A 15808-nucleotide genomic window follows, 5' to 3' on the forward strand; every position below is an offset into this window, starting at 1 on the left:
TTTACCCTTTTCCGTCTACCGTGCGCTTAAAATTGGGTGCTGGAATAAAAATTTTAAGGTGAAAAAAAAAAAATAGTAATAAAAAACACTAATTGCAACATTTAAGGAGTTAGATATTGTTCTAATCATATCTAGCTATATAATATAGAGTTATAAACATACATGTTAGGGTAGAACTATATAATATAGAAATCAAAAAAGGTGCAGTGTGATTACAATTTTCATCTAAAGATACGAGATTCTAATCGAAAAGAGGACGTTCTTAGATGCTTAAATGAAATTGTAAGAGGCGCCAGGTTTATGCAGACAGATATCAAAGATGTTTTTCGTTTACCTTGAAACCAGAAATTCAGACCAGTCGTAATTAAATTAGTATGTATGGAGTTAAAAAATCCCTATTTGCTTTGGCTGTACTTTTCAAGAGGTTTCATTTGTCAGTAGCCCCAGATTAGGCTTCTTCAGATTTATTAGCGCAGAGGATTGAAAACCGCGGAGGATAGGGACCAATTTTGGAAGCCGCGCATATGGAAGGCCATTTACTTTTCTCATGTAATGTTTGTGACTCTGAGAATACTCATGATAGCATGAAATAACTTTAACTGATAACTGGATAAAGAGTGTCCTGCATCTTGTAATTTTTGGCCAGTAATTTTGATTTTAAGGAAGTTCCTGATTTGGATCTTAGCCATGCCCTTTAACAGCATATGTAAATTGTAGGTCTATCTTGACGGGAAATGTAGTAAGTAAACTGTTTTGTAAGGTTCTAGAATTTATGCTAAGAGATTCGTTAGATAAGGAGGAAATACTTAGCCCAATGTAAGCGGGATTCAGATTGATATTCAGCACCATCGACCATATTTTTCCTTCCAATATACTGAGAAGGAAATATGCTAGAGGGAAAAATAACCAGCTATCCGTAGTTATTTTTTTAGACCTTAAAAGTGCTTTTGAATCAGTAAATAGGAGATTGTTAATTGAAAGTCTGTTAGAAATAGGCTTGCCGTCTTGTTTTGTAGCAATAATAGCAGATATGTACCTGAGGGTGAAATTTGTTGTGAAGGTTATGAAAAACTTTCTAGGCTGGTTACGTCTCATGTGGGTATGAAACAAGGATGCGCTTTATCTCCTAGGCTTTTCTCCTTGTTTGTTAATGATTTAGAAAGTTTTATGAAAAGTGATGGAGCCCTATGTATCTTTTGACTGGATTAGGCTATCATGCATGTTATTTGCGGATGATATAGCTCTAGTGGCAGATAATAGAGACAATCTTAAAAAGCAATTAGATATAATAAAAATTATTTAGAAAAGATGGATTTAGAGTTGAACACTAAGAAGCCCGTAATATTAGTATTTAGAAGCAAAGGGGATGTTGATTCCGAGGTTGGTTTTAATTTTGGAGGAACGATGCTAAAGGTTAAAGAAGACTTTGTTTATTTGGGTGTTAAGTTTAGTGCAGTTTGGGGGATGTCTAGATATGTAGAAGATTGTAATTTAAGGGGTAATATGCTCATAAATATGCTTTCGAGAAGCAATTTAGGTCAGCTAGCTGACATGAGGATCCAGAGAAGAGTTTTCCAAACAAAAGCAGCTTCTAGTCTACATTGGGGTTCTGAGGTTTGGTGTTCTGCTAAAGCAGCTAAGCTAGAAGTGGTTCAGCTAAGTAATTTTAAGAGAATTTTAGGCTTGAAGGATTCATTTAGTTCAGTGGCACCAAATGAGATTTGGGGCTTTTTACTTTAAGGAGTATTAGGCTGTTTAGAATGGTGAGATTCTGGGAGAAAATAATTAGGCTACCTAAAGTTTGGCTTCTTAAGTCAGCTTATTTGGAGAGCTTGAAGGATAGTAGACATGATTCGTGGCCAAATTAGGTTAAAAAAATACTGGACCTTTGTGGCCTTTCAGAGATGTGAAAAGAAGGAAAAAGCCAAATGGTTGAAAGCGTCCCAGTATGGAAGGAAGTCCAGCGGACCCTATATGACCAAGAAATCAAAGAGTGACAAGCTCTTAAGGACCAAACTATGTCTTGAGGTTTTACTCCCCAACTAAAGAGTAATAAAAGGAGGAGATTTATTTTAATTCTGGGTTGAATAAAGAGGATTTGAAGAATTTGTTGTTGGTAAGAAGGGATAGTTTGGATTTAGGTGAGAGAAGAAAGTTTTTGGGAAAGTCTAGGCTGGTGACTGGCCCCTATTTTTGAACTATGTGTGGATGTGTGAATAAGCATTTATTTAATTTCCGAATGTGAAGAGCAGTCTGAGTTGCAGAATGCATGGTTTGGATGAGTGTTCGGGAGTGAATGCTGGTTAATTGAGCGGATGGCTGAGAGGAATGCATGTGCTATTAAACAGTTGTGTAAGTTTCTTTGCTTAGGGAGTCATGTTTGAGGGGATAGCTTGTTACGGTTTTTAGGGTTTTAATTTTATTATGATTGGTGTTTATTGGTTAAAATGTTGAAGTTTGGTGTGTTTCGTTTTTGTCTTTTTGTTGCTCTTTTTTTTTATTTATATTATCTAAAGTTGTATATTGTTCCTGAGCTTTGTTTGTAGAGTGTATACTGTATTGCTATGGCCTGCAGGCTTTTTACAATAGATCTTATCTTATACAGATGATTAAGTTTTGTTTACAGATATCAAGTTTACCCAATAGCCATCTTGCAAAGATGGTTTATAAAGAGACGTTGAATTCTTCTGAAAAGGCAAAATGGCCAAAACAGGTCAAAGTCCTACTGGATAATGCTGGCTTTTCGTTGACATGGAATGAGGTTCAGGGTCCCCATGGTAAACTTGATGATTTTCGTGGTATGTTGGAACTGCGCTTTTGGGACCAGGCGATTTAGGTTTGGCTTAATGGTGTTGAGAAGTTAAGTACCCCCAGACTTTATAAGCAGATTACAGTAGTGTATGGAGATGAGTTTTATTTGAGGCTGAACCTTCTATGGAGGGCGCTTAAGTGTTGGTTGTAGGTGTATGCAAATTGTGTGCCTCTGCATAGAAGACACTGGGATGTGTATGACGAAGATGGCTTGGGAGTTAAGTGTGCTTGCCCTCTTTGTGGTGAGTATGGGGATGATCTGGAACATTTTATGAGTAACTGCCAAAGTTTGGAGAATTTGATGACTAGTTTTTTTTCATAGGGATGCACCCCTGTTTCCAGGTATTTTGGAGGCTTCTTCCAGGGTTCTTCCATGTAAACATAACCTAATTATTTGCAGTAGAAAGTTAACAGAGGAAGTTTTAGAAGCATGGAAGATATAATTTCAATGTGTTGAGTGTTATTGTTCAACTTGTTCAATTTTGTGCCTTTTTTCGATTTGTTCATTTTATTTGTATATATATATATATATATATATGTATATATATATATATATATATATATATATGGGCTAAAATACACAATACAAAATATTATAATAATGCACCACTAGTGACCCTATAAAGCAGTTTTAGTGGGAATTTCTACAGGACTTCTTAGCAAAACTTCAAATAAATGCTGAATAAAAAAAACTTTCAATGAATATAGTTTTCCTCTGTATTGAGGCCCTAATTGTCTTTAGAATTCTATAGCCATATAATCATACAATCTACATACTTTTCGGTATTCTATGATAGCTTCAGCTCTCTTCTCTCCAATGTCAGATAATTTTGCAAGTTCTTCTAAAGATGCATGGTTTAAATCCAACAATGTTTTTTCCATCTGATGTCAAACTCCTATAAAAAAAAGTGTAAATTAACCACAAGATATCCAAGCAACTGTTTTTTACACAAAAAGGATTACCTAATATAGGAATTTAACAGCTTTTTAGAGCAATTTATCAGCTCTAAAAAGGCGAAAGTGTTAAGGCGGTGCCATTATCATTGATTAGACTTTGACCTTGGGATATCAGAAGCAGTTTTATAGAAATTTGACTACTTAATAGACAAGGGATACAACTTTAATAAATATGTTGACGTTTTTTTTTGCTTTGTTCATATGAATGATACGGCAGAAGAGGAGCTGGTGCACTGTGTTTTTATGCAGTTTTGAACCTTTTCAGGAAAGTTAGACATGTGATGACAACACATCCAAAAGATATGGCTTAGATTTATCTATGGAAGCCCTGATTACAAAGATACTTGTAAACTCATACAGGAAAAATCATCCCCAAGTAAGAACATTACTAAATATACTGAGTAAAATACTGTGATCAACTTAATCAATGATATTCTTTGTCCCCTGAGAAAAATTGGTTCTGGAAAGACTGATCTACATGACTTTGTGGATCCTTTCCAAGCAAAGTGGCAGTTGTTCTGGGAGTGGCATACATTGAACTTACTAGAAAGTTAAACAATCATTTAACTGACCTACTGCTATGAATGATTAGTTTTGTTATTTTTAATTGTTGTGGAGGGCAAACATTCAGCAGAATTCTGGAACCACATCTGCTACTATTCCATCTTATTCTGTAATATAGAAAAACTGTCTTTCAATATGAATGATTTATTAACCTTCAAAGTCAGCAAAAAGCCCATATTCTGCAATTTTACCTTTCTTTCATTCTACCATATCCTTAAATTACAACTGAATCAATTTAAGGATTTGATCTTCATAGAGTCAAAGATATAACATATTCCTAGATTTCTATCAATGGATGATAGCTATGCTTAATTAAAGCATTATAGTAATAGTTTAGCAACCATTTATTAGGTCACAAACACATGTAAGAAAAGCAGGTTATTGGGAGGTGCTGGTAGATGGATGACTTGTCACCAGGTGATGATATTCTTGAAATGGATGTTAAAATCTTCCAAATCTGCAGTATTTGCTTTTTACAGTTGAATGGGACAATTTCTACAGTCAATTAAGTGATGATATTCTTTAAATGGAGGTTAAAATCTTCTAAAGCTCAAGTCTTTGCTTTTTATAGTTGAATATAAATCTTAAATTTTAGAACACAGCAAGTCAAACTATCTTTATATAGAGCTAAATCATGTTTTTACCCATTGATAGCTGGCACACTCCATATTTACATGCTTGTACATAGGTACATACTTGTATTTAACTTTGAAAAAAATAATAATCAATTTTAGCTCAAGAGTTTGTATTTCTTATATTATAAGCCTTGACAGTTCCTATTATTTGACTTAGATTCTGGGCCAAAGTGAATATTTTTTCCCAAAAATAGAATCAATTTTTCTAGAATCTTAAAAACCTCACAATAATGTTAGGGACAAAGTGGAGATATGGAGTAATAATCCCTAGTACAATTACACCCCCTCCTTAATGGGGCTGGAAATAGCCCTTGGCTATACAGAAAAAATCACTGATTTTTTGGTTTTGTATTATTTTTGTAATCTTTTTTCACCAGTAATTGGTTCATAATGCCAATTAAAGCCAGTCTAAAAAAAAAGAGCTAAACACAGTCAGCAAAGTTGCTCCTGAGCTATTTAAATGTATTCTAGATCAAGTTATGACTTGCACAACATGGAAGTTGAGCTTTGGGCTCAAGTTTGGGGATAGAGTCGACCCTGATTGTGACTTTGCTGATGACATAGCACTAGTCACCAACTCCAAGTCACTGCTGCTCATGGCTCTAAGCATGCCAGACTAAGGGCCAGACTAACCATTAACTGGAAGAAGATAAAGTTATGGTAGTGCAGACAACACTGACAGTCTGATGCTGACTGTTGCATGTGACACTGACAGTATGGTATTCTGATGCTGAAAGCTCTAATTACTTGGTCATGAGGAACCAAAATGAAATAGTTGATCATTTCACTTATCTTGGTTCTATTATATTGTTGGAGAGGCCACATCAACCATGAAGTTGTTGCCTGCGTGGCCAAGGCCTCTGCTGTCTTTATTGGACTGAGCCATGTTTAGAAGAAGCCAATGATCAAACGAGCCATAAAATGAAGATCCTTGGAGAGTCAGTCTACTCAATCCTGCTGCACAGAGCTGAAACATGGCCTGCAACTGGAGCTGTTCAGCACTGTCTCAACACTTCAATCTAAGTGGCTTTGGACAATTGAAGGAATCCAATGGACAGATTTTGTCAGTAATGACCACCTACAAAGTATGACTTCCCAGCCCCCACACCTGGTTGCTGAGCAGACACTTTGTTGGTTTGGGCATCTTTTGAGACTGCCTGACAACACTCCAGCTCAAATTCTCTACAACTTTGAACCAACCAGTAGTGGTTGGAAACATCCAAGAGAAAGATCCAAATGTTGGTGGAATGATAGTCTTGGGCAACTCCTGGACCAGGCTAGAATTTTGTTGTCTGATGCAGATGCCCACATAAAGAAGGCTGATTATGCTTTCGAAAATACACCAGCATGAGGATTAAGTATGTAATCATATAACAAGGCCTTTGGGGTTGAAAAAAACAACAACAAAAAAACAGAGCCTGGGGACAAATGTTCTAAGTTATGCCCCAAGGGCATATAAGCTTTTAATGGAATAGGTGGTCATATAACCTTTGGATGGGGCTTATTTGATTGGTAATTGAAAGTTCAAGTTCCTTTTAAAAGTCTCAAGTGATTGAAAATAACAAACCCAACACCCTTTTTTACCCAAATGTATCTGATTGAAATTGTGATATAGCCTTTTTGTCTAAAATGGTTGGTCACTATTTTGTCAAAAAAACACACAAAAATGCCTCCAGGGATGATAGATACCCCCAAAGCACTGGGGAAAGGGTTCTAAGTTATACCTTGGGGCATATAAGGTTTTCATGGTATGAATGGTCATACAAACTTTGGATGGGGCTCACTTGATTGGAAAGTGGAGGTTATAGTGCAGTTTTTAGGAGTCAAAAGTGATTTGAGGGCAACTACCCCCCCCCATGCCAATTATTTCCTAAAACAAATATCCAATCAACATTTTGATATATCTATTTTCTTCAGCATTATTGAAAGGTCCAATAATTATATCTTTGGGGATACCAACCCCCCTACCTCCAGCCCTCAGGGCAAGGGCTGTAAGTTAGACAATTTGCTCATTGAGTACATATTGTAAATGTTAACGAGAAAGGTATGCATGTTTGACCTCTACTTTCCACAAAGAAAAAGGACATTCAGGTGAGCCTTTCAGAGATTGTCGAGCAGAGTTTTGAACTATATCATAACATGTTATGTGTATATGGGTTGTCAAAAGGGCTTAACTCAGGAATGACTGGTTATATTAATTTCGAACTTCCAGTAAATGATGATGGATATAATCAACTGACCAGAAAGACAATATTTGCATACTACTACTACTACTAAAGCTACCATCAATACTCAGGGTTCGGACAGGTCGGTTCGTTTCAAATTATAGGCTCTGTCCTATTTTATATGATTTCCTGGGCCCAAATATAGGATTCGGAAGTCCTCGGGATCAGATCTATGATAGATGGCGTAGGATGCCTGGTCACATAAATTACCAAGTTTCATCTCGATCCCTCCAATCTAAGCATTTTCCATGATTTTAGGTCCCCCAAATTCCCCCCAATGTCACCAGATCTGGTCGGGATTTAAATTAAGAGCTTTTAGACACGATATCCTTCTAAATATCAAATTTCATTGAGATCCAATTACCCATTCGTAAGTTAAAAATACCTCATTTTTCCAGAATCAACCTCCCCCCAAACTACCCCAAAGAGAGCGGACCCGTTCTGGTTATGTCAATCATGTATCTAGGACTTGTACTTATTTTCCCACCAAGTTTCAGCCCAATCCCTCCAATCTAAGCGTTTTCCATGATTTTAGGTCACCCCGAACTCCCCCCAATGTCCTCAGATCCGGTCGGGATTTAAAATAAGAGCTTTGAGACACGATATCATTCTAAATATCAAATTTCATTGAGATCCGATCACCCGTATGTAAGTTAAAAATACCTCATTTTTTCTAATTTTTCAGAATCACTCCCCCTCCCAACTACCCCAAAGAGAGTGGATCTGTTCTGGTTATGTCAATCATGTATCTAGGACTTGTGCTTATTTTTCCCACCAAGTTTAAGCCCAATCCCTCCACTCTAAGTGTTTTCCAAGATTTTAGGTTTCCCCCTCCAAACTCCCCCAATGTCACCAGATCCGGTCGGGATTTAAAATAACAGCTCTGAGACACGATATCCTTCCAAACATCAAATTTCATTAAGATCTGATCAACCGTTTGTAAGTTAAAAATACTTCATTTTTCTAATTTTTTCTGAATTACAGGGTTCGGAAAGGTTGGTTTGTTTGGAATTATAGGCTCTGTCCTATTTATATAGGATTTCCCGAACCCAAATATAGGCCAAATATAGGATTCGGAAGTCTTCGGGATCAGATCAGTGGTAAATGGTGTGGGATGCCTGTTCACGTAAATTCGTCATTTCCCGAGTTTCTGCTTCTTTTTTTTTCAGATACACATACTGTGCCAACGATTGACTGATACAGATAAAATACCTGGAATCAATCTTGCTGCTTCTTGGGCATCAATTTCAAAAATGATCGATCCGAGTAATGTCCTCATGGGGTCCATTTTCTGTTCGCAAAAGCAGCCACTCAGCCTGGGCGACGTCTGAGCTTGCTCCAATCGCAATCTTGCGTGCCACAGCCGCTATGTCTGCAATGTTTCTTGAATACTTCATGTTGATCGGAATCCAAAAGCGCAAAGCCTCTAGAAAACCATCTTTTCCAGAGGACATTTGTTCAAAATATGGCGAATGCCTGCAATAAAATGTTTTCACACATTGACATAGAAAATGGCCTTGTCTTTCAGTGTTGCTTTCTTACGGAGAGATCCTTCCACATATTCTGAAACTATGGGCTTTTCTGCAAATTTTTCAGGAAGGTTCAACATTTCTGGTGAGAAATTTTCAATCTCGGTCACGAAATCTGGAGTAAAGACCCGTCTGCAAAGCATCACAACTAGTCTTTTGATCTCTGAGTTCAGAACATGAATGAGAGGCTCTTCTTTCTGGAACAATTGGGTGAAACTTATGAACAGTTCTGCTGAGGCTAGAACAAACTCGAGTTGGGCCTTCATTGTTGCACTTCTGATATTAGCCACAATTTTCAGAAATTTGGGAGTGGACAGAAGTTTCGGATGTGCTAGGGCACGTCCGATCGTCAGCCAGTGGCTTAGGACATGCTATATGAAAGCATTCTCTGGCACTCTTACTTTCTTTTGGCACTTTCAATAGTCTTCACAACATGAAGGCCAGCTGTCAAAAAATGAATGCACAAGAATAACAAAGTCGGAACTTTCTTCTCTGAACACCTGAAGACCTTTAAAGAAAGTGTTATGGATTATATGAATGTTTCAAGTACCAATATTCACCATTCCCTTTCCTGTCACTTTCTTTTTTTCTCATTAAAATTATTCCAAATGCTTTTGTTGACGTTTGGTCCATCACTTCCAAGTGTGATCAGTTCTTCAAGTGGCAGCTGATTCTGCTCAATGGCTGACATAATCTTCCTACACAGATCATCACTTTTCGCGTGGCCCATAAAACTTGTGCATAAAAGTCTGCTCTGGATTTCGTTTCCATATGAGGACCAATATTGAACACGTATCTTTAACTTTTTCATACCAGCGTTGTTGGTTGTCTTGTCATATTCTAGTACCTGATATGACTGAATGTCCTTCACAAGCATTTTCTTACAGTAAGGATGCAGTGCATCAGTGATCAGATACACGAGTTTATTCACACATAGGGGTATTTTGTTGGAGATCTTACCAGGGAACATTGCATGGAAGGTTGCAACAATATGGTCTGAAGAGTTAGCAGACATGGAACTCTGTACTGTCTGAAGTGCCCATATTAACTCAGCTTTATAAGCGGCATCACATGCACAAAACATGTTTGTACCAACTAACTGTTTATCCTTTGTTGTTTCATCAACTTGAGATTTTACATTCAGGTGAAGTTATAGTGGATGTAGTTAAGCAGTAACTACGGCTTTGTGTCCTGCAGATCGCACATGTTGGTTTACCCCTGAGCAAACCCAGCTGTGCAACCATAATTTTTCAAGCACAGTTTGCAGCATAAGTTGCAAGAACTCTAGTCTCATTAAGCAGATACTGCTAGCCTGTATACTGATCTTTGCTCATTTTGAACAGGCCCAAAATGACAAAAAACAAAACATAGGCTACTAAGTCAACACAACAGCATAGCCCAGGCAGAAGCAGCTCACTAAGCCCAGTACAAAACATCAGTTAAGTTCAATCAGCTCAACATATATAATTAATTATCAATCTACACCAAAAGACTGCATGGTCTACAACAGAGTCAAAAGCAAAAAGAAAAGCACATCTTGATATACTTAAAGAGAAGTGAAAATTGCAAATCATGAGCAATGTTCTTAGTGCTCTTCAGCCGAAAATATACGAATAATAGGATTTTAGCCAAATATAGGCATTTATAGGATTGCATTAGAATATAGGAATTTATAGGCGAGTCCAAATGCTGGAATTAACAGGCCCCCCCCCAGATGGTCAAAATGGGAACATGACTATTTCTAATTTAATCTGGTCCAGTTCCTGATACGCCTGCCAAATTTCATTGTCCTAGCTTACCTGGAAGTGCCTAAAGTAGTAAAACCAGGACCGACAGACAGACAGAATTTGTGATTGCTATATGTCACTTGGTTAATACCAAGTGCCATAAAAACACTATGCTACAATGAGATTAATCGAACAGACAAACCACGGGATGATGAGGCAATAAACAATAAAAAGCTGATTCCAACAACCTTCCATGCAGGAGGGCCAACTTTGCACTTCTATCAGGGACATCAAACTTATGAATTATCTTACCATTGGTATACCAAGGGGGGAGATAAAGTAAAAATTTACAATATCTGAAATAAAAAGTCTGAATCTGATTAACATCATTTTTCTTTAGAAGGGGATAAAGACCAGATAGATAAAGGACAGATTGACCACAGAATGTAGCATATAGCCTACCCAGTGCATGCCTATTATACTTCCCTTGATTAGCAACTATCTTAGTTGAATAGCTGGGCCATATTCACATCAGCCAGCCAGCGTTCAGCCAGGAAACACATAAGTCACAAGAACTCCGGTCTCATTAAACAGAGACTGCTAGCCTATAAACTGATCTTCGCTCATTTCAGACAGGCCCAAGATGACGAAAAACAAAACATAGGCTACTAAGTCAACACAACAGCATAGCCCAGGCAGAAGCAGCTTACTAAGCCCAACACAAAGCATTAGTTAAGTTCAAAAAGCTCAACAGTTGTAATTACTTATCAATCTACACCAAAAGACAGAAAATTGCAAATCATGAGCAATGTTCTTAGTGCTCTTCAGCTGAAAATATAGAAATAATAGGATTTTAGCCAAAATATAGGCATTTTATAGGAGTCCATTAAAATATAGGAATTTATAGGCGAGTCCGAACACTGAATACTGCTACTACTACCACTAAAACTACTGCTTCTGTAGCAAGTACTGCCAAAGGTGAAGATATTGAAATGAACATCTAAGGAAACATTGAGGATAAAGTTGAACTAACTCAAAACATACTCTGTGCATAATGATTGCAGATACAGGCATTTCAGTAAATTTTTGGAATGGCTTATTGTATCATGATGAAATTTATGGCACATTGTTTGGGCTTCCTGCCCCTTTCCTTTCTTTTTTTCAGATAGATGACCTGTTTTCCTCTTCTTAATTACATTTGCTTACAATATAATACTCAGTTGCAAACTAAATTCTTGTCACCATGGCAACCATTTTGCAAGAGAAGATTAAGTTGGCTGGACTACAATTCTGTATGAGCCATCACACAGGCTTGCTAGAGCTCAGGCCATTAGTTCTTAATATATGCATAGGGCAAATTCAAGTGAGGAACTTGTTACATTAGATTGGCCCATGTTACACTGGGCCACAACCCAAGTGCCAGAATTCTTTTAGGTGCCCAAATATTATGTTTTAGTCTGTTTTGAGAGTCTTTTTTCAGGGTTTATAGATATATGTTTTGTTGGAGTGACCTTTGGGAAAATACAAGTGAGTTATTTTCTACAAACATGTAAGATTATAATCCAGGCAGCAGGGAAATATCATCACTAGTAAAAAAAAAGGTAAAGGATACAGCATTAGACTTTACAGTCTGTACTGGCTGTGCTGATCTCCGTTTCTTGGCCCTTCAGCCAGGAAGTGCAATGGGGGGTTGGGGGCCAGCCATCCTGTGCTTTTGCACACCCTTCCTGTTTACCTTCCCTAGATTTCTCCAGGTACCCATTTAGAGCTGGGTCAACTCTGGCTAAGCTTACAGAGTCATGCCACTGACCCCAATCCCAAACTGAAGAATTGTTTGGGTACCATCATTAGTATATTGACAGGGAGGGTCTGTTTACCCTCCAAAGAGATAGGTGGAGATATTAGTGGTGACACAGATTGTGGCACCCTTGGCCAAGAGTTTGGCCCTTTTAATTGTTGCTCACATTACCATACCCTAACAAAACAATTAGCAGTGCTGATGTGGTTTTGGAGAACAAATAGTGGTACCAGTGTTGGTCCCAGATATAACAGTGGTACCAGCAGTGGTACTATACATTATAACAGAGGTCATGGCCAGTTAAGGAAAATTTAATTAGCCTACAGCAGTAGCTATACAAAAATTCCACAGAGAAAAAAAAGGAACTAGTTTAAATATTACAAATGTCTAAATGGGTGTAGCCTAGTTGGAATATAATAATTTTACAAATCAATATATCATGCAACTAATTAGCTTGCAAAATAATTGGCAAATTGAGACATGACAAGCTGTCAGGAGAAGACCAGAAGTTTGACATTCAAGGAAGTATTCTCATATGGATTGAAATTACAGTTGTTAGCTGAATTTTGATATGATGTTGGTCAGAGATAATAAAGATACAGAACGAAGGAATAGAGAACAAACAGATTCAGAAAATGAATTGAGAGAATATGAAAATGGAAGGAACCAAAGTAGACCAAGCAGCATATTTTTGAAGGGTATCTAGCTCTTTTAAAAATTTCCTGCAAATTTGTTTAAGTCTCCAAACAGTCTATAGTAAGAAAAAGTTTAAAAACATGTTGAAAAAAACTGGTTAGTGAGAAAAAAATACCTTTCATAGCTGATTCAGGAGTGGTAATTACATCAAAACTTATATCATTTTTGAGGGATTTCTAGCTCTTTTTAAAAGTTTATGCAAATTTGTTTTCAGAATAACATTTTACAATTAAGACTAAGTAAAATAGTAATTGCTATTTCTGAATCAGCTACAAATGACAATTTCTTCTCACTAGACATTTTTTTAGAATCATGTGTTTAAACTTTTAGTTACAAGGGGTTATTTGGAGCCCAAGGGATCACAATGTAATTAAACCCAGAAGCAACCAATGAACTATGAAAAGACATTGAGAAGGTATCAAATGATATTTTCATTTTCATCCTAGTTTCATGAAATAAGGAATCTAATGATAGGCTATGCTATGACCAACTTGTTTCAGGGAGAGGTCAAGTCTCCAACACTCTTGCTCTGGTTATTCTCAATAATCCTGACCTTATTAAAATTTAATAATCACATCTATTAGTAACGGCAACCATGTAGCAATTATTGCCTGCTGACATGATTCTGCTTGACTTTTCTAAAGCTTTTGACAAAGTTTGTCACAAGTGCCTTGCAATTAAATTATGTGGAGTGAAACTTGAAGAAAAATCCTTGCTCTGGATCCTTGATTTTCTTTATTTTTAATCTCAATATATTCAGTTATTTAATGATTCTGGTAATCATATTCTTTCTTCCTCTAGGGTAAAAAACCTCTTTTTGAGAAAGACTACTTTTCTTTGGCATTCCAGAAAAATAGAGACATGTTTTTGGTTCACCTTATTCCACTACAACACAATGCAATTTGAATGTAGTTTCAAGAGCCCCACCTTCTTTGTGAGATTTCCGCCAATAATTTGTCAGCATAAATTAAAACTATGATTGCTGTTTTGACTAGCAATTGAATACAAAAAAATATATTTGTGATTTATTGAACAAATATCAAGCAATAAAAGCTACATTTTTAGAAACAAAAGAAAATCAGCATTCTGTTAATATGTGTTTAAACTGAAACACTGAAAGGATATATACATCAAAATAGGATAATTGGTATTTCTAAAAAGTGGTTCTTGTAGGAAAGTCTATAAACTAATAATTTCAAGTGCATGATCTTAAATTTTTTTAAGTAATGACCATATTGATGCTTAAGCTAGATTTTTGGCTATTCATTAATATATGTATATATATATATATATATATATATATATATATATATATATATATATATATATATATATATATATATATATATATATATATATATATATATATATATATATATATGAATATATATAAATATATAGAAATATGTATATAAAAATAAGTTGTCTGTGTGTCTGTCGAGTGATGTCATGTTTGTTGACTGACGAAATTACAGACCGGGACATCAGGACACAAATGACAACCAGGACACCAGGAATATAAATGATGACCAGGACACTCAAAGAGAAAGCAACCGGGACACAAGGAATGTTTGATTAGACACCAGAACATAATGACAACCAGGAAACTCAAAGAGAAATTACAGACCGGAACACCAGAACACAAATGACGACCGGGACACCAGGACACAGGGAATATAAATGACAACCACAATGCTCAAAGAGAAATTACAGACTGGAACACCGGGACACAGGGAAACAACAACAATGATGATGCCGGGGGCACAGGGGGATATATAAATGATGATGGGGACACAGGGAATGTTTGATTAGCAATCACCATCAACAAAGCTCAAGGGCAATCATTAGAATAATGAGGTATAGATCTGAATACAGATTGTTTTTCCTATGGACAATTATATGTTGCATGTTCAAGAGTCAGTAAACCTGACAATCTATTTATATGCACAGACAATGGGACAGCCAAGAATGTTGTATATTTGCAAGTTTTATGTAGTTAAAAATATATATCATGAAAAGAGAAATCACCAATGCAACAGCACAAACGCACAAAAAAAAAAAAAAAAAAAAAGAGAGAGACAGAAGGAGAAAAGGAAGACTGTTTTCCTAAATTAGTGATTAATATAGACCAGCACTTGAATGAGGCCTTAACCCTACTCATCCATACAATCACATAGGTCAAACAGCATAGCCATACACAATCAACCATAAAGAATAATCCATGGACAGGCAGTCATGTCATCAATAAGTATAAGTTGTCATTTACCAAACAATAGAAAAAAATAATAAAGACAAATAATTCAGAGGCAACAATCCAACACAAGGGCTCATCAGGAGAATACACTGGCCTATATAGGGTTTCGCCACTTTAAATTCTCTACCCAGCCAAGTGTTGTGGCTACCACAGAATATCCATGGCATCCCCATGTCAGGTATCACCCCCAAAATAACATGCCTATGAAAGAAAAAAAAACAGCAAATGTAAAACAACCAAGTAACACTAAAACAAACTTATCCTGTTAATATATCCCTCTTTTTAGCAACAATAGGTAAACTAAATATAATAAATTTTACCAAATCACAAACATTAATACATTGCAAAAAACCTGAATGAACTAAACAATTATAGAATTCATCTTTACCATGTGGCTAATTTTTTAAAAAATCCGCTCAATTAGAAACACAATTCAAAATAAATAGTGCTGCAACAACATTTCTCAAACCTCCAAAATTAGTTGAAAATTTCTTAAAGTATTTCTAGATAATTCTTTTGATATTTATTTAAAAGTTTGTTATAATGAAAACTAAATTTTTTAAATTGCCAAGTTAATTTATTTGCAGAAAAACCTCTTGATATCAATTTTTG

At 36.2% G+C, this 15808-nt stretch overlaps 1 protein-coding gene across 1 annotated transcript in view; it reads right to left on the reverse strand.

Annotated features, from left to right (window-relative positions):
* LOC136025093 (F-box/WD repeat-containing protein 7-like) overlaps positions 1 to 15808 on the reverse strand; it is a gene marked incomplete in the record, with an annotated part of 48714 nt that overhangs the window by 31298 nt on the left and 1608 nt on the right. Inside the window, 1 exon segment of the mRNA XM_065700816.1 lies at positions 3589 to 3707. Within this exon segment, the coding sequence (XP_065556888.1) occupies positions 3589 to 3693 (105 nt within the window).

Source organism: Artemia franciscana, chromosome 3 (genome assembly GCF_032884065.1).
Source record: "Artemia franciscana chromosome 3, ASM3288406v1, whole genome shotgun sequence".
Taxonomy (NCBI): Eukaryota; Metazoa; Arthropoda; class Branchiopoda; order Anostraca; family Artemiidae; genus Artemia; species Artemia franciscana.